This window comes from Cajanus cajan, chromosome 6 (genome assembly GCF_000230855.2).
Source record: "Cajanus cajan strain Asha chromosome 6, NIPB_CcT2T_4, whole genome shotgun sequence".
In the NCBI taxonomy this organism is placed as follows: domain Eukaryota; kingdom Viridiplantae; phylum Streptophyta; class Magnoliopsida; order Fabales; family Fabaceae; genus Cajanus; species Cajanus cajan.
This window is the reverse complement of record NC_138522.1, coordinates 57,886,532-57,907,784: the sequence shown is the minus strand read 5'-3', so window position 1 is coordinate 57,907,784 and position 21,253 is coordinate 57,886,532. Positions and strand designations below refer to the sequence as shown.

At 34.0% G+C, this 21,253-nt stretch overlaps 1 protein-coding gene across 1 annotated transcript; it reads left to right on the top strand.

The window, feature by feature from the left end:
* The first annotated feature begins 3,523 nt into the window (after positions 1–3,523).
* Positions 3,524–5,270, top strand: LOC109796947 (uncharacterized). Its single transcript, XM_020356811.3, has 3 exons — positions 3,524–3,759; positions 3,849–3,924; positions 4,110–5,270. Exons 1-3 carry the CDS (start codon positions 3,706–3,708, stop codon positions 4,886–4,888), a joined length of 909 nt encoding a protein of 302 aa, XP_020212400.1. The 5' UTR covers positions 3,524–3,705; the 3' UTR covers positions 4,889–5,270.
* The last annotated feature ends 15,983 nt before the right edge of the window (positions 5,271–21,253 follow it).

The following is a 21,253-nucleotide window of genomic DNA, read 5'->3' as shown; positions in this document are numbered from 1 at the left end:
TACGTTTCTTTCTTGCTTTTTCATTCTTGTTTTTCAATAGCAAATTGTTTCGTGCAAGTATAAGTTTTTTTCATGTTATGTCTTAGCATTGACATTAGTTGAGGTGTTTTGTGTTTGTACGTGGGTGGGGTTTTAAAATATTTATTTAATTTTGTCTCATCTGTTTTCCATATGATGTGGAATAGAGTATTCTTATCATTTTATTGTAAATTATTAAAATAATAGAATTACATTTTTAATTCATTTCAATTTATTCCACTATTATTTTTCAATCTATTTCATTCTATTCTTTACTATTTAATCCAAATATAACCTTTTTAATTTTTCTTAAGCCACCACACTATTTTCTATTTTTCAATCTACGACAAGCATGCATACATGAAGTAGCTTTTGGGTTGGGATTCTACTTTTAATTAGAGGTATTTTATCAATTGTAATGTGTAGTTGCTTTTCGCTCTGCCATGGGATATATCACTTTATTTAATTTATTTTTTTTTCCATTCCTTGCCTTTGAAGGAGTTTTGATTTTGGACGTACATACTTTACCATTCAATCTTTCTTAACATCGATGAGCCATGGGTCAAAAATAGCAAGGCACACACACCCTTGGCCTAAGGCATCTTATGGTATTGGTTGCTCTGGTTTTGCTTTAATTTCCTGTGTGGAATCTGGCACTGAGACCGGAGATTTATGCGTAATAAGTTTATACAAACTGTGAAGATTAAATTAATAAATAAACTAACACATTACCATTTAAATTATAATAACTTCTTAGCATAGGTATTTGGGCTATCACCAAATGAAAATGTCGATTGAAGAGACACATTTTCTGAAAGAATCAAATGACCAAAATGTTTGTAATTCACCTGAGTAGCCGGCGATGATTTTCATATTGAAAACAGTTCTTGGAGGCATTTGAATTATAATTTAGAATTATTGCCACAAATCACGTTAGTGGGTGGAGTCACAACCATCTGTTGCACAACAATTCTTTTGGTCTTTCACAACAAAGTGTGTGTGGGGACCACTATCCTGTATTAGATTAAAAGTGAAATAGGAAAAGAAATAAGAGGAGGAAAATATAAACGATAAGAATAAATGAAATGGAGTAGAAAATATTTGTTATAAACGATAATATAATTAAAATTTAACTTAAAAGAATTTATTTATTTATTTATTTTGAAGAATTTTAAAAAAATTACATTCAGCTCCCTTGAAGTCTATTTAAACATTACACACCTCTTCTAATTTTTAAAAATTACTCACTTTTTTATTTAAATTAAGGTTATTAGTTCAAATAAGAAAATAAAAAAAATCAAAGTTAATTCATATTTTATCAATCATATACACATTTATTCTTAATCACCTAAAATGCTTTGTTTTCTTTATTAAAATTTTTATTGTTCTTTAATTTTAAAAAATAATAGTTTCTCTGCTTATTTTTTGAAATTATTTTCTGAAATTGATATATTTTTTAAATCAAAACATACATAATATTTACAATATAATTTGGAAGTTAAAATTAAATAAAATATCAAATTGTATTCAATTATTGATAATTATATTAATAATTTATTCTCTTTTAATAAAGTATAAATAATATTATTTTATATAAAAAATTATATGTATTATTTAAATAAATAAATAAATAATATTCATTTAAAAATTAAAGAAGAGATGTGTTTCATTAAAAAAAATCTCATGATTTGAATTTTTTTAAAAAAATAAATAAATCAATGCAACAAACTGGTACTTGTTGATATTCTACAAAAAGAAGTGAATCATTAGGAAGAAAACCTGCTAGTCTGCTACTGTCACGAGTATGAAGTAATCATGCATTTATTTGATGGTACGTATATACAAAGGAGTAAGAAGCATTGATAAATGGACTCTGAAAATCTGAAACTGAAAGGGTGTGGTGTGGGGGGAATTATTGGATGGTGGTAGTGTTAGGTTAATATGATCTGAATTTTAAAAATTTATTTAGGACAACACAAGGCTGCTCCTACAGTCTTGTTCAGATGCTCACCAGTCATCAACCCAACGAGCTAACCACTCACCAGTCAAGTACCACTCTAAACTTTTTAACCAAGAATGGGCATCTTATCAACACTTTCGTCATTGCCTTCTTCAATAGTCTATGTGCCTATAATTATTGTTACATGTAATTATTATAAAGTTTGAACCTCGAGAGACTTAAGTACTATTAAGAAAGTGAACTTGTTTTAATTTAATTTTACACAAGATTTATAAGATGAGCCGTTTTATTTGGAGGGTAATCTTGATTATGAACCATCTAGCATGGAGACAATGCATCCATGGGTGGTGGACCCGTTATCGTGGGTCAGAAAATGAGTGGTACTAAAAGTGATGAAGCCCTTAAAACCGTCAGATATGACAGATAAGATGTCACAAAAGTTGATGCTAAGGACCACCATATGTTTTTCACATTCTACGGAACTAAAAAAGGTACCAAACCTATCACTTACTTACAACTTAACACTATTCAGTAAGGAAGGTAATGGGGCGGTTCATATACGAATTTTATGATATCCGTTCTTGTCTTTGAGAGTTAAATTTATTCTCGTCTTCGTACTCGTATTTATTGGGTATATGATTTTTATCTCTATTCCCGTTCTCGTGGGTATTGGATATATCCGTACCATTTTTTTTTATTTATAAAAAATATAATATTTTTAAATTATTTTTTTATTATATTATAATTATAATTAGATTATTTCTCTATCTTACATTATAATAAATAATTATAAATTTTTTTAATATAATTAAATTAAAAGTAGGTATTAAATTAAAAATAAGAACGGGACGGGTACGAGTACAGGTACGGATACGGGACGGTTAAGTACATACCTGTATCCGTACCCATACTCAATTTAATATATCGGATTTTACCTATATTCATACTTATATGCGGTCAAACCGGATATTCTCCGTCAAAGTCAAGACATGTTCGAATATTACTTGCAAATACGAGTATATTTGTCATTCCTACTTAACAGAACCTTAATCATGTCATCATATAATATTGTAGAACTTGAATTTTTGCCTCCTTTCACGCCACTTTTGCCACATGAACACATGATAATATCATCCTTCGGCAACACGTGAGTGAGTCACGTGATCTGCTGATGTGTCATCACCACATTGGTTAATGCTGGCTAAGTTAAAGGTGATGTGGCAGCCGCACCAAATGAAATGAGTGCTCTGGTTTCTCTTTGATAAATTAACCAGTATTTGATATTATTTTATTTTTTTCAACCCTTCTATCATTGAGTAAAGTTTTGCATTAGATTCACTAAAGAAACTAGGACCAGCGTTAATTAATGGCATCACTGTAAAATTTAACCAAAAAGTAATAGAAGAGTGTCCATCACCGCAACTACCGGTAACTGTTCTAACTTCAGAATTTCAAGTTTTTAGAAACTTAAATTTAGTAAAATTTCAGAACTAAAGCTTCTTTGATGCCAACTTAATATTTAAATACCAGCAATCTTAAAAAAAGAAGTGTAAAAATAACGTGATAAGAATGTTTCTCTTTTCTTGATGGATATTTATTTAACTCCGCCTTAGCTGCATGTTCCTTACTTCCTTTGAAACCTTTTGCAACCAACAAACACACACACACACACTCTTAGATCAACTTTCCTCGTCCCTTGTTTTCCACTCCACAGTGGTACCAACCAAATGGCAGCTAAACCAACTGATGAAGCTCATCAAGGAGAAACCCTCAAGTACCAGGTCATCAACTAAACCACTGTTTATACATTTTCTCTTTTAAATTTTGCATGTGTATACAACTATACATAATATATATGTATATATTACAGACGTGGGTTTTGAAAGTATTGATCCACTGTGAAGGTTGTAAAAAGAGAGTCAGGAAAATTCTTCAGGGAATTGATGGTATGATATCTCTTTATCTCATTTTATATGAATATATCTCAACTTCAAACTTTGTAGGTCATGCTAATATTATTCTTTGTATACTTATTATGTTAACGTAGAAGTAACTGATGATATGTTAGTCCATGTTAGGAACAAAAGGAAAAAAAATACTAATTAATCACGTGTTTGTCATGGTTGTATAGGGGTTTATAGAACAGAGGTTGATTCTCTGCAGCACAAGGTTACTGTCACTGGTAACGTGGACGCTGAGACTCTCATCAAGAGGCTTTCAAGATCAGGGAAACTAGTGGAGCTTTGGCCAGAAAAGCCTGTTGAAAATAAGAAAGATAATAGTAATAATAAGAAGTCTGGAAAGTCCAACAAGGGTGGTGATGTTAATAAGGAGAAGGAAAACCAAAAGAATAGTGAACAAGTTGCTGATGATGGTGGTGGTTCCAATGAGGGTTGTAAAGACGATGCTGGTGAAGATTCTGACAAAGGGGGTCATAGTGATGAGTGTGAGGAGGGAGGTGGTGGTGGTGAAGGTGGCAAAAAGAAGAAAAAGAAGAAGAAGAAGAAGAACAAAGGGGAAAACGGTGGTTCTGGTACTGGTTCTAGTTCTGCTCCTAATAATAATGGAGGGGGAGAAGAAAGTAGTAAAGTTGATGCAATTGTCCCTTCAAATTTGGCATCTTCCGTGGCTCACAAGGATCTTATAAGCCCTCCAATTCAACATGCATACCCATATCCACATCCACATATGTATTATTCGCCACCACCAGCATATGGATTAAGCTATAACACAGCATATCCTATATCAAGTGCTTCATATTATGTTGGTGCCCCCATCATGCCCATGCATGCTTACACTACTGCATACTCTAGAATGCCACCTCCTCCTCCACCGTCTGATCCGATCATGCACTATGGCGATGATGAGGAAGAGTACTACGAAGGTGGTGGATATTGCTCCATTATGTGACAAACCAAACCACAAAGTGGAGGATGATGTACTAGCTAGCTAGTGTTTGTTATTTATTACTTATTATTAGTGCTAATACTCAAGGGAAGTGGGGGTTTAAATTTTGTAATATGCTGAACCAAACTTGAAATGAACTAGTTGAAAATGATGGGGGACAAAAAAAAGAAAGAAAGAAAAAAGAGGGTATGTGCAGGTATGGAGGGTCTTCAATGCTTTGTCTTTGTTTAGCATGATCTCTCTCTTTTTTTATTTCACTTGTTAAGAGTACAGCTTTTGGAGTTTGCTAAAGAAAGGCCAATAGCCTTGTAATGCTCTGCAATCTGTAGGTCCGAAAATCTTCCTTTCCTTTCTCTATCTTATGTGTAAAGTATCTTTTTGTGTACCACCTTTTCTTTTTCTCTTTTCATATTTGATTGCTAGTTACAAGCTGGTAAATGGTTTTGCTAATTTTCATGCATGCAAATCAGCTTAGCTAGCCAACTAGCTAGTCTTCGCAGTTACTTCCTATGGGAAACGTTTGATCCTCTTTAGCAAATTAAAGCTATCCACTAGTTGGTTAAATTAAATGTATAGATCTATATATTTTGCTTTTATCATATTTTTTTGGGGTTATATATATGGTAGCTAGTTGAATCCCACTTTGAAGTGATTTAAAGCTTGTTTGTGTTGGTGCTACCTTTTGCTTCTTAGTGAATCTAAGGAACATGTCAGCACTCAGCACTCAGCACCCGGATCAATAAAAATAAAAGGGCAAACTTCAATTTCTGGCTTTTGTATTTCTCTTTTTTGCTAGCTTTGGCTAAAACCCATGTTTTTGGTTTCACTTGTGCAGGTTTTGCTTTTGTTGAAGAGATCAGAATAGGCTTGCTTGAACAAAGAAACAATATTGTTCAAGTGGGCGATTATTGTTCAATGAGTTAATGAGAAGAAAAAGTATCAAATAAAGAAAAGTGGCTGCTATTGCTCGGGTGCCCTCTTATTTGAAGGGGTTTTGGTGCCCCTCAGTACAAAAGTTGGGTTTTTAGGGGCAATAAGGTAAATTGATAGCCTTTGGTCAATTTATCAATTTACCTTATTGCCCCTAAAAACCCAACTTTTGTACTGAAGGGCACCAAAACCCCTTCAAATAAGAGCAATCCCCAAAAGTGGCACCTTATGATCTCAATCATCAATTCATTAGTTTCAACTAGTGCTAACTGGACCCATATGAGTTACAGCATGCAATATAAGTATAGTTTTCATTTGGCAAATTGCGATCACATTTGCTGAACATCAGATAAAATGCATTTTTTTACACGTATTCCCTTAATTTTTATAATAATATTATAAATTAAGAAAAGTTTTTGTTAACAAAAATAAGGTAATTATTATTTCAATATTATTAACCAAAGTACATGTTCTAAGGAGTAACATAAGCGAACACATTAAACCCGAGACTTCTAATCAGTTGCTTTAAGAAGCCAACAAGATTTGATTCTGAATATTCAAGCTAATATAAACCAAAAGTAGAATATTCACATGATTATACATACCTCTTCTTTCATACTCATTTCATAGTCATATCATAAAAGTATGTGTGTTTGTTTATATAACATATCTTCTGTCAAGAATGACACCATATCTTCAACACTAAGCATCTAAATTACATGTCCCCAGCAAGTTAATTAATTTCTCTTTAGTTTGGCCCACACCCCTTTCAATGTTCAATCTTTCCTTTCCAGAAAGCCCCACGGAGTTAATTATGACTGTATGACTAATTATGAATATTAAAGAGCAAATGTACGAGAGTTCACTCTGATAGATTTTCTTTTGTTAATGGTGGCTCTGTTTGGATTAATTATTACAACAAAGTGACATATCCAAAAAAGTCCTAGTCTGCAGACTTTAAGTGCAAAGCCAAAGATAGAGTGACATGATTTCTGGGGTCCCTCGTGCCTGACTATGATTTATTTGGAACCTAGAAAATTCTCATTTCTATTTACAATTTTTTTAATACTTTGTTTTTTAACACTACTCTCAAACGTTATATATATAAGTGTGAAAATAGTAAGAAAATTAAAAAGAGTTTTAGCTTGATAATAACAACGCATTTAGGACAAATGACTAGAATTTGGGTGAAGTAATTAGTATAATAGTTTATTATTAAGACAAATAGTCAAATTAAATATATATCTAATAAATTTATTACATAAAAATTATATTATAAATTTAGTTGTAAACTTTATATTAACATCAATTAAAAATTATGTGAAACATACATTTATTAGACTAAATTATACTTTTACTTCTTTTTCTATCAATTTATAAATTTAATTTCTCTATTTTAAAATAGAGATATTTAATCTCTTATTTTTAAAGTTATAAAATTTTAACTTTTTCATAAAATTAATATTTATTAATAATTAAATTTTAATGTTAAGTTATGTAATATATAACGACATGACATTTAAAAATGAAAAAATTTTAAAAAAATATTAATGAAATTTATTAATAAAATAAATATTAATCATTTGTTAAAATAGATATAAATTAAGTTCTTTTAACAAGTGATTAATATTAATAAAATAAATACTAATCACTTGTTACATATTAATAAAATTAAAGTGATCAAAAATACAATTTTAACCTATTAATTAATAATTATGTTGATAACTAATTTTTGTCACAAAATTTAATTGATCACTTTTAGGGAGATGTTCTCTCTTGATTATATTTTTTTGGTTCACATTGAATATGAATATTATTTTAAAAAAATAAAGTTTAGTTTCATTCAATTTAAAGACTTGCTGATGAATTAGAAGAAATCTCGAGAATGTATAAATTTAAATAAAGATAAGCTCCTACAATCACTCCATTAAATGATAGAAAATTATTACCTTTGTTCTTTTAAGGTTTCAGAAAAGCCTTGTTATTGTGGGAAAAATGATTGCTACATGGTCTCCTGTGAAAACGTGAAAGGACACAATCACCCCCTTGCTTTTAATTAAATATTTTCAAAATTTTAAAATCATAAATGACAGATGTAAGATAAAAGCTATTCACTTAATATGCAATGCTGAGATAATAATGACTTCTTAATTGGGGGTTGGTCGCTATTTGTTTTCCACGCTTCTTTCTACTTCATGAATAGGAGTTTATCATAATTGTTGGTTCAACATTTTTCAGCTTAAATAAAAGAAAATAGATGGTCGAAAGGACAACATGAAGATAGTGCTGTGAAATAAAAACATAAAAGAAGGAAAAAGTTACGTGAATTGGGATGGGATATGTCGGACAATTTATTGGATAGAAAAACATCAAAAACCTTAGATAATTAATCTATGTGAATTCAAATTTAAAAAAAAAAAAAAAAAAAAAAAAAAAGGTAAACTTGTTTTGGTTAAGAAAATTAGTAAACACCATAGTCTTGTATCTATCTAATGAATATTCACCAGCACTTTTAAATATTCCACACGAATATTTGATCAGTTAATAAATATATGTGTGATATTTTCTGATTATAATTTTCGTAGGATATGTGGCTTCTACTCTACATCTCCAGTAACATGAGATTAATTTTTTTTCTATGTAGATTTTTCGTTAAAATAATATAAGAATTTCTTAATTAGCCAAAGTGTTTGGTCGAAATATGAAAAATAATGTAATATATAGTTAAAAAATTATTATTGATGAACTAATTGATGTTTCGAAAAACTAAAGAGTTAAATTATACAATTATATTTTTAAAATATTTTGTATGAAAAGAAATCAGTAAATAAAAAATGTTCTGACTCTTCGTGTAGGGTAGTAGAAAATTAACTAGAAATTTGTTTAGCAGCTCAGTATGGGATCCGGATTCTCAACTTTGGGGAAAGAAAGTTACGATAACTTAATACATCTTAACCGTTAAATGTATAAAAATAAATCAGATTGTAATACGTGTATAATATATATTTTAACTTAAATGTACACGTGTCACAATCTAATTATTTATTACAAATCTAACGGTTGAAATGTATTAAGTTACCCTAACTTTCTCTCGACAAAGTCACGGATCCATTTCCTTCTATATGTTCCTCTTGGGCAGAAGAAAACAGAGAAAAAAAAAGTGTATTAAATGCAATAATGGCGTAAGTTGGTGCTTCCCAAAGAGCTTGAGATGCTGACAGTTCAACCAAATCCACAGTGAGGGAAAGTAAATCGTTTAGGATGGAAATATATATAAGCAAGGATGTTTATAATTAATATGTGAAACTAAAACGAATTAACATAACACTAAATAAATCATCCTAAACTAATATCATTAAAATTAAAATTCATTGGTTTCAAAATCAAAATATAACTCAAATTTCCACTGTATCAACTTTTAATGTTAGGCACACTGCTGCTAGATGTAAACTATATTAAAGTCAAGTATAATAAATTAAAATCATTTGACATTATTTTTTTTATAAAATACGTGAGTTTTTGAAATGTAACTAAACAGCATTTAAATGAGCTTCAAAGTCGATAAGTAATTTGTTTCACAAACTAATTTTCTATACCTACCATTCCAATGTAAATGCAATCATTAAAAAAAACAAGTTGTTTTAACATGATTTTTTTTTTGTTAACTTTTATAATAATAATTTCATAAATCTTACTTAAACAGTTAAACATGATTTTCTATTGATTAATAAATAAAAATCCTTACGATGATAACGTACAAAAAGTTAATTTATTTATTAAAATTTCATTGGACCGGTTGAAATTAAGCTTTAATCACATTATAAATGAAAAAAAAATATTAGTGAGGAAAAACTACTAGATGTAACAAGTCGATTTTTTTAATAAAAATTAATGATTAATAAAGTCGATTTCACACTCATAATCTAGATAAAAAAATATATTATTTATTTATGTCATAACCTTCGTTTTATCTCCCAATTTTTGCGCTATTTTTTTTTTTTAAAAAAAAAGCAGAAAGGACCATAGGCCTCCCTCGGGATACTAATCCAGTAGGCCTTGGGCCGTAATTTTGTAAGGTTGATTATAGAGAACAATTTTGTTGAGAGCACTTTTGCAATTAACCAATAAAAGGTCTTTCTTAGGGAAAAGAAATGTAAATATATTAAAATTATAAAAATTAATCATATTATTTATTTTTATAATACTTTTTTATGATGTAAATATACATGTATAATAGGTAGTTACTATGAGTAAAATAGTAAAAATAAAATGTACACTTTACTAAAAATAATTTGAGTCAGATAATAATATCATTACATGTAGTAGAGATTTTCATAGAATGTTTAATGCAAGTGTATACCTAAAACTTAAACATAAAATCATTGATTAAATTGAAACAATACTTCATCAATTGATTCATGTATTCGATAATATCATTTGTACTATCCGTACTGTCTTACTGAGCTCGAGCTCGGCATCACAGCGCAAGACGACCTCGGATACGCGCTGGGCGATCTCGGCCAAGACGAGGTCCGCTATCCAATTAGGTCATAACTGATCTCGGGCCCAAGGCTCAGAAAAATCCTAATTCACACCCAGGTACGTGCATTATTTATACGAGACTCACACTCATACAAACCCTAACTTTGGCATCGGAGTCTCTTTTGCAGGTACCACCCCCATCTCGGAACACCAACGTACCAGCGAAGGAGGCTCACCGATCTTACCTGGCGGATCATCTCTACAGCAGATTTCCGGTAAGAACATTTGGCGCCCATCGTGGGGCCGATCAAGACGGCTCTTATCGGCCACCCGTATGGTTTTCACCAGAAGCCATAGCAGACGAGCAACAGACAACGCTGATCACGCGACAAGCATGGGTGACGCAGCATCATTAAGAAGACTGATAGAACAGGTCGAGCAGATGCGGCAACAACACGACGTCCATCTTCGAAACATGCGTGCCAAGCACGAAACTGACCTAGCGGCGCTGCGTACCGCTACCGAAGCTGACCTAGCGGCGCTGCGCGCCGAGAATGAACGTATTCGCGCCCAGCTTCCTCGGCGCCCTTCTGATCAACCCCCTCCATCGAATAACCAACACGAGGAAGAGGGGCACTCAGTCTCTCAACCCCCAACCGCGCCTAGGGCACCCACTCCCCGACCTGTCACACATCGGTCTCACGCACCGATGAACAGGTCGGCTCACGAGGTCAGCAATGCTCCTGCCCACGTCACGGGAAATCAAGCGACCTTCCGTCGTCATCCTTTTGTGGATGGCATCATGGAAACGCCTCTCCCTTTCGGATGGAAGCCTCTCCGCATCGATCGTTACGATGGCACGACAGACCCAGACGAGCACGTCGATCTGTACATTACACAGGTAAACTTATACACTAATAAAGATGTTATTCTGTGTAGGGTTTTCCTGACCTCGCTCAAGGGGGCAGCGCTCAACTGGTACACTCAACTGCCGGTGGAGTCAATAGACAACTTCGACACTCTGGTAAGGCGATTCACGGCGCAATATGCCACGAGTCGACCTCACCATGTCACATCAGCCGCCTTGGCCAGTCTCAGACAGGACGACGACGAATCACTAAGAGCGTTCATGGAACGCTTTGCCAGTATCTCAGTCAGGATTCGAAAATTGAACCCCGAGGTCGCCCTACACGCCATGCTCATGGCGCTCAAGCCTGGACCTTTCGTGGACAGCCTGTGTCTACAATCTCCTCTTGATATGGACGAACTTCGTGCCCGAGCTGCAGGGTACATTCAGATGGAAGAGCACTCTACTTTTCATGACCAGGTTCGCAACAAACCATAAGGAAAGCAAGACCAAGGTCAAGCCACAAACATTTAAAGTTGGCGACCTTGTTTGGTGGGGTGAGAGATGCAAGAACAGACCCCTCTAAAGGAAAATTTGGAACCTGGAATTCCACCCACCTCAAATTTTATTTCTCTTAACTTGTAAATTCAGGTGATGTACTCTTTTTCCTCCTCAGCCTTTTTTCCCACTAAAGAAAACGGTTTTTGGCCAAAGAAGGTTTTAACGAGGCACACCTCAGAAATAAATCAATAAAGCAACTCCATTCCCATATATTTTTGGTATTGGCACATTAACCGTGATGACTTGCCAAGGTCGAGCCCGAACCTTGAGATTACATTTTCTTAAACAAGGTCGAGTTCGAACCTTGTTATGCCAAGGTCGAGTCTGAACCTTGAGACTACATTTTCTTAACCAAGGTCGAGTTCGAACCTTGTTAGGCCAAGGTCGAGTCCGAACCTTGAGACTACATTTTCTTAACCAAGGTCGAGTTCGAACCTTGTTATGCCAAGGTCGAGTCCGAACCTTGAGACTACATTTTCTTAACCAAGGTCGAGTTCAAACCTTGTTATGCCAAGGTCGAGTCCGAATCTTGAGACTACATTTTCTTAACCAAGGTCGAGTTCGAACCTTGTTATGCCGAGGTCAAGTTCGAACCTTGAGATCACATTTTCTTAACCAAGGTCGAGTTCGAACCTTGTTATGCCAAGGTCGAGTCCGAACCTTGAGACTACGTTTCCTTAATAAAGGTCGAGTTCGAACCTTGTTATGCCGAGGTCGAGTCCGAACCTTGAGATCACATTTTCTTAACCAAGGTCGAGTTCGAACCTTGTTATGCCAAGGTCGAGTCCGAACCTTGAGACTACATTTTCTTAACCATGGTCGAGTTCGAACCTTGTTATGCCAAGGTCGAGTCCGAACCTTGAGGCTACATTTTCTTAACCAAGGTCGAGTTCGAACCTTGTTATGCCGAGGTCGAGTCCGAACCTTAAGACTACATTTTCTTAACCAAGGTCGAGTTCGAACCTTGTTATGCCAAGGTCGAGTCTGAACCTTGAGACTACATTTCCTTAACCAAGGTCGAGCTCGAACCTTGTTATGCCGACGTCGAGTTCGAACCTTGAGATCACATTTTCTTAACCAAGGTCGAGTTCAAACCTTGTTATGCCAAGGTCGAGTCCGAACCTTGAGACTACATTTCTTAACCAAGGTCGAGTTCGAACCTTATTATGTCGAGGTCGAGTCCGAACCTTGAGATCACATTTTCTTAACCAAGGTCGAGTTCGAACCTTGTTATGCCAAGGTCGAGTCCGAACCTTGAGACTACATTTCCTTAACCAAGGTCAAGTTCGAACCTTGTTATGCCGAGGTCGAGTCCGAACCTTGAGATCACATTTTCTTAACCAAGATCGAGTTCGAACCTTGTTGTGCCAAGGTCGAGTCCGAACCTTGAGACTACATTTTCTTAACCAAGGTCGAGTTCGAACCTTGTTAGGCCGAGGTCGAGTTCGAACCTTGAGATCACATTTTCTTAACCAAGGTCGAGTTCGAACCTTGTTATGCCGAGGTCGAGACCGAACCTTGAGATCACATTTTCTTAACCAAGGTCGAGTTCGAACCTTGTTATGCCGAGGTCGAGTCCGAACCTTGAGACTACATTTTCTTAACCAAGGTCGAGTTCGAACCTTGTTATGCCGAGGTCGAGTTCGAACCTTGAGATCACATTTTCTTAACCAAGGTCGAGTTCGAACCTTGTTATGCCAAGGTCGAGTCCGAACCTTGAGACTACATTTTCTTAACCAAGGTCGAGTTCGAACCTTGTTATGCCAAGGTCGAGTCCGAACCTTGAGACTACATTTTCTTAACCAAGGTCGAGTTTGAACCTTGTTATGCCAAGGTCGAGTCCGAACCTTGAGACTACATTTCCTTAACCAAGGTCGAGTTCGAACCTTGTTATGCCAGGGTCGAGTTCGAACCTTGAGATCACATTTTCTTAACCAAGGTCGAGTTCGAACCTTGTTATGCCGAGGTCGAGTCCGAACCTTGAGATCACATTTTCTTAACCAAGGTCGAGTTCGAACCTTGTTATGCCAAGGTCGAGTCCGAACCTTGAGACTACATTTTCTTAACCAAGATCGAGTTCGAACCTTGTTATGCCAAGGTCGAGTCCGAACCTTGAGACTACATTTTCTTAACCAAGGTCGAGTTCGAACCTTGTTATGCCAAGGTCGAGTCCGAACCTTGAGACTACGTTTCCTTAATAAAGGTCGAGTTCGAACCTTGTTATGCCGAGGTCGAGTCCGAACCTTGAGATCACATTTTCTTAACCAAGGTCGAGTTCGAACCTTGTTATGCCAAGGTCGAGTCCGAACCTTGAGACTACATTTTCTTAACCATGGTCGAGTTTGAACCTTGTTATGCCAAGGTCGAGTCCGAACCTTGAGGCTACATTTTCTTAACCAAGGTCGAGTTCGAACCTTGCTATGCCGAGGTCGAGTCCGAACCTTGAGACTACATTTTCTTAACCAAGGTCGAGTTCGAACCTTGTTATGCCAAGGTCGAGTCTGAACCTTGAGACTACATTTCCTTAACCAAGGTCGAGCTCGAACCTTGTTATGCCGAGGTCGAGTTCGAACCTTGAGATCACATTTTCTTAACCAAGGTCGAGTTCAAACCTTGTTATGCCAAGGTCGAGTCCGAACCTTGAGACTACATTTCTTAACCAAGGTCGAGTTCGAACCTTATTATGTCGAGGTCGAGTCCGAACCTTGAGATCACATTTTCTTAACCAAGGTCGAGTTCGAACCTTGTTATGCCAAGGTCGAGTCCGAACCTTGAGACTACATTTCCTTAACCAAGGTCAAGTTCGAACCTTGTTATGCCGAGGTCGAGTCCGAACCTTGAGATCACATTTTCTTAACCAAGATCGAGTTCGAACCTTGTTGTGCCAAGGTCGAGTCCGAACCTTGAGACTACATTTTCTTAACCAAGGTCGAGTTCGAACCTTGTTAGGCCGAGGTCGAGTTCGAACCTTGAGATCACATTTTCTTAACCAAGGTCGAGTTCGAACCTTGTTATGCCGAGGTCGAGTCCGAACCTTGAGATCACATTTTCTTAACTAAGGTCGAGTTCGAACCTTGTTATGCCGAGGTCGAGTCCGAACCTTGAGACTACATTTTCTTAACCAAGGTCGAGTTCGAACCTTGTTATGCCGAGGTCGAGTTCGAACCTTGAGATCACATTTTCTTAACCAAGGTCGAGTTCGAACCTTGTTATGCCAAGGTCGAGTCCGAACCTTGAGACTACATTTTCTTAACCAAGGTCGAGTTCGAACCTTGTTATGCCAAGGTCGAGTCCGAACCTTGAGACTACATTTTCTTAACCAAGGTCGAGTTTGAACCTTGTTATGCCAAGGTCGAGTCCGAACCTTGAGACTACATTTCCTTAACCAAGGTCGAGTTCGAACCTTGTTATGCCAGGGTCGAGTTCGAACCTTGAGATCACATTTTCTTAACCAAGGTCGAGTTCGAACCTTATTATGCCGAGGTCGAGTCCGAACCTTGAGATCACATTTTCTTAACCAAGGTCGAGTTCGAACCTTGTTATGCCAAGGTCGAGTCCGAACCTTGAGACTACATTTTCTTAACCAAGATCGAGTTCGAACCTTGTTATGCCAAGGTCGAGTCCGAACCTTGAGACTACATTTTCTTAACCAAGGTCGAGTTCGAACCTTGTTATGTCGAGGTCGAGTCCGAACCTTGAGATCACATTTTCTTAACCAAGGTCGAGTTCGAACCTTGTTATGCCAAGGTTGAGTCCAAACCTTGAGACTACATTTCCTTAACCAAGGTCAAGTTCGAACCTTGTTATGCCAAGGTCGAGTCCGAACCTTGAGATCACATTTTCTTAACCAAGGTCGAGTTCGAACCTTGTTATGCCAAGGTCGAGTCCGAACCTTGAGACTACATTTTCTTAACCAAGGTCGAGTTCGAACCTTGTTAGGCCGAGGTCGAGTTTGAACCTTGAGATCACATTTTCTTAACCAAGGTCGAGTTCGAACCTTGTTATGTCGAGGTCGAGTTCAAACCTTGAGATCACATTTTCTTAACCAAGGTCGAGTTCAAACCTTGTTATGTCAAGGTCGAGTCCGAACCTTGAGACTACATTTCCTTATCCAAGGTCGAGTTCGAACCTTGTTATGCCAAGGTCGAGTCCGAACCTTGAGATCATATTTTCTTAACCAAGGTCAAGCTCAACCCTTGAAGATCACATCTACTTAACAAGGTCAAATTTGAACCTTCAAACAACAAATTTGGGAGCTCCTCAAAAGCCCCTTCGCTCTTACATCACTCGGTGCTTGGGGGGCAGGTGTACTGGCCAGCCGAGTTGCCGACTTGTCCCTCACCAATCGATTGACTTGGTCAAAGGTTTACCAGTCTGACCAAGTAGTAAACTCATTATTGTCGATTTCCTCAACTCGGCCATGAAACATGGACATCGGAATACCACATTGGCCAAAGAGGCCACGTCATCAAACAGCTAAAAATACAATCTTGTCACTGTGTCGCAATCACAAGGCAGACGTACGCGAAAGGTCACGGCCCCTTGACGAGCTCGGTCTCAACTCCTCGACCTACGGTCTTCGGAGCTCGGGGGGCTAGTGTTCTATCCGTACCGTCTTACCGAGCTCGAGCTTGGCATCACAGCGCAAGACGACCTCGGATACGCGCTGGGCGACCTCGGCCAAGACGAGGTCCGCTATCCAATTAGGTCATAACTGATCTCGGGCCCAAGGCCCAGAAAAACCCTAATTCACACTCAGGTACGTGCATTATTTATACGAGACTCGGACTCATACAAACCCTAACTTTGGCATCGAAGTCTCTTTTACAGGTACCACCCCATCTCGGAACACCAACGTACCAGCGAAGGAGGCTCACCGATCTTACCTGACGGATCATCTCTACAGCAGATTTCCGGTAAGAACATCATCATTAGAATGTATATTTTATATTGAATATATATTCGACCTAAAAATGGTATCAATATACAACATTATTGTGAAAAATTATATATATTAAATTTAGGCTTTTTTTTCTGTTTTATAATTAGTTGATTGAATTTGGTCTTTAATTGTTAAAGGTGGTGTAATGTTTTGTAATATAATTTTTTAAATTTCTTAAAAATTTTATAAATATCTATGGATATCCATGGATACCTGTGGGTATTCAAGAAATTCATGGATACTCGCTTAATGGATAACCCGCACGAATATGGGGTGGGTATGTGACTAATTTTCATTCAGCAGGACGGGGGAGAGTTTACTATTACCCGCCCCCATGGGGCTCTATTGCCATCCCTAACTAGCATTGTTAATATAAATTGAAAAAAAATAGCAATATTACATTTTTTTTAAATTAAGTGACTAAATTAAATTTTCAATATTTAATGACCAGATCGAACTAATTAGATAAAAAAAAAAACAAAAGAGTAGTTTAGTCTGAAATCTATATAATAAGAACCTTTTAGGAGTGTTCATGGTTTAACTTTGTTCAAATCTGTGAAAGAAATGAATTTTGAATCTAAGAATTTTGATTAGTTGAATTTGTTTACGAAATTTGACAAATTTTTTTATTCAACCTAGACCCAAATTGATCCGATCAACAAATTCTATTAACGTCAATTGGATTTCCTAAAAAAATGAAAAAAATTTATTTTAAAAAATTATCCAAATATATACATATCATAAAAGAGTATAAATAACATATTCGAATATAATTAATTTGTACAAACTAAATAACCAGCATAAAAAAAGTAAATAATACATGATGATACATGATACTCCCATTAAGTATTTTACAATTAGTGTACTTAGAAATAAAATTTGAAAAATATAAACATAAATAAAAGTGATATTAGATTTACACTTACAAAGTATAAATCTGATATCCAAACCAATAAATCTTGAATTCCATTGATTTAATTTGGATAGGTGTAATTAACAAATAAAAAAAATTAAACCAATTTTATTGGTTGGATTTAATTTATCGAATTACTCGAGTTAATCCAATCCAACAAACGTCCGTGTAACCCTTAATTCAACAGTGAAATTTGTAAGAAAAAGTAATAAAAATATAGTTATATTTGCCTGGCATGAAATTAATTATCTCCTCTTTCAACTTCTCTTTTATTTTTTCTGATGTGTGTGTGTGTGATAGAGTACAGTAAAATCTTTCAAAACGTTGTTCATTTTTGTGGGGTCGATCGATGAGTGGAACAGATAATTAACGTTGCCTCTCGACAAGACATTATACAACTTATCTAAATAATTGATTGTTTTCATTCCATAGATCAAAACTAACATCTTCACGCATGTCCATATTATACTGACAGGTGGCTATTTTTACTCTCAATTTTTTGGTATTTTCAAACACGTATTCTTCATGTCGCATAGTTAAGATCCACGCGTGACTCATTCATTTATATAAAGTATTAGGGAGAATTTGGGTACATAAACGTACTGTATATTTTAAAACATTTTTCATGAATTAATATTTTAGCTTTCACCGAATTCATTTATCTATTTTTTTTTGTTAAACATACTCATACATTACATTTCATGTATTATTATTTTTTTTATAGGTTACAATGAGATAACCCATTTTACCAACCCCTATATAATATAGTTATGTACCTCTAAGATATTGAATTTTGTGAAAATATGTTTCATAAATTCTATAACAATTTTTTGGTAAAGGTAAATTCTAAAATATACGTTCGTAATTGTAATGAAATATGGAATGTATAAAAGCATGGATAGAAATGGGAAAAAAAAAAAAAAGGAAAGGCATAAGAGACAAACTAATGAGAATAAGTGAATAAGAATCCAATACAGTAACACTTTAAAAAGCACAAAAAAAGTCATGAATTAAACGAAAGAATAAAGGCAACCAAGAAAAGTTCGAATTATCTCATTCTCAATAAAGAAAAGGCCAAAAAAGTGAGCAATTAAAATATTTCATATATTTTGAATTAAAATTAGTATTTTATTTTAACAATCTATGTAATAGTATTGTCATTAAAAGTTGATGCTAATTATACAAAATAAATAAATTTTAATTAAAATTTTAAAAAATATATTTAAGATTTTTTTTGAAAGGTGAAACCATTTAAGATATTACACTTAAATTTTGTCTGAAATTATTGTGACGTATTACATAAAATAATGTGCAATCGATGAAAACTATGACATGGTTAATAAATTTTAAAACTAATTAATTACACCACATATGATTTTTTATAATTATTTTTATTAAATAATAATAATAAACAAATTTTTATATTTATTTATGTATCACGATTTGTACGAGTGTACGACCTTAAAATTATTACATTCAACCGAAATAAAGATATTTGTAACATTTACATCTCAACACATATAAAACTAGATGTAGGGTTTGCATGAGTAAGTTTTTTTCTAGAAATATTTTTAAAAGAGAAAAATAGAAAAAATAAATAAATAATTTTTTCATAAGCTGAATTTAGCACAAGCCAACTTATAAAAATTATCTTTTTAATTCCTTCAATTTTATTTTAATTTATGTATAAGTTAGTTTTACCTTATATAAGTTAGTTTTACCTTATAGAGAAACTTATCAATTTTTTTTGTTATTTTTCTTTCTTAGAAATATTTTTAAAGAAATTTATCTAAAAAGACCACAAAAGATAAATACTAATTGTATTTTGTTTTATAACTATTATCTTTATTTGTTTGTTAAATAGGTTAAATATTTTTATATTTTTTAAATTTAAAATTATCAAATATATTTAAATATATAAATTATATTTTTAAATTTATAGCGATGATTTTAAATTATGGTATAAGATTTATTTTTAATTATTAATATTTTAAAAAATTATTGAAATTTAATTTAGAAATAGATATAAAAATATATTAAACTGGGATGAATATTTAAGTATATCAAATATACAAATAAATATTAAAAAAAAAAGAGAGAGAGAGAGACTAAGTTGAGATGGCCGAATTTTTTTATTTATATTTTTACTATAAAAAATAGTACGTGAAATGTATATTTAAAAATAGTGAAAAGTATTTTAAAAAATATATTTAATTAAGAAAGTTAAGAAAATGAGTCTCACTTATCAAGTTATGTATTTTAATTTATAATATAAGAATAAATAATTTATATAAATGGAAAGAAATAAGAAATAAAGGTATATATACATCGTACATATCTATGCTATTACCAATTTTTGGTGTATATTGTACACATTTTATTATTGCTTTTTTTTTTTTTTTTTTAACTTTTAAAATACGAATTTTTTTCTGAAATAATATTTTTTTTAAAAAAAATTACAAGAATGATCACTGTGCAGGATTATTTACCAAGATAGAACCATTTACTGTTCAAGCTCAGAATTCGGTTCCCCGGGAACCGAATTCTGAGCATCAAAATGTAATTTTTTTTGTTTTTTCAACTCAGGGAACCGAATTCTGAGTTGGTTTTAAATTTTTTTTTTTCGTGTATGGGGGCAAATGTGGGCTGATCTGGGAAGCGGAACGGCCCGTTCCAAAAGCAGAACGGGCCGTTCTGCTTAAAAAAACAGAGTGCAAATTCTGAATGTGAAACGGCCCGTTCTGCTTAAAGAATTTGCACTCTATTTCTTTAAGCAGAACGGCCCGTTCTGCTTTTAGAACGGGCCGTTCCGCTTCCCAGATCAGCCTACATTTGCCCCATACACGAAAAAAAAAAAAATTTAAAACCAACTCAGAATTCGGTTCCCCGGGAACCGAATTCTGAGTTGAAAAAACAAAAAAAATTACATTTTGATGCTCAGAATTCGGTTCCCGGGGAATCGAATTCTGAGCTTGAACAGTAAATGGTTCTATCTTGGTAAATAATCCTGCACAGTGATCATTCTTGTAATTTTTTTTTAAAAAAATATTATTCCAGTAAAAAATTCTTTAAAATACTCTCTTCAATATTTTTTATTTTTTTTATTTCATAACTTTATTTGTCAAATATCTCACACCTTTTAATTAAACTACTCATCCATATTTAACATCAATTATTTTATTATTATCATTTTTTTTTACATAAAATACACGAAAGTATGAAATACTTTTTGATGCTAGTTATTAATAAAAACAATACTAGGCAATCACTTTTCATGTTTATTTTTATGCGAATACATTTATTTCTATGTAATCAAATTTAAGTTGAACTCATCAATAACTTCACTTTGGTAAATTGCCTTATTTTATGAAGAAGTTGTGATGTAAATTAATACATATTTTATTTTAATTTAAAAAAATAAATAAAATACACAGAAACACGTAAAGTGTATAATAAAGTTGATATTAATTAATTGATGGTATGAAATGTGACAGCACTAGCTCATGTATGGATCTGTCATCCAACAGAAGGAATCTTGTTATCTTGCCCCCACATGAACAGAATAGAATGCTAGCTAGCTACCACTCCATACTTTGTTTCATTTCATTTGTCTATATATATCTCCATTACTCCACCCTCTAATATCTTCTACTTTATAATATACCACCACAACACACATATATAGAAGAATTA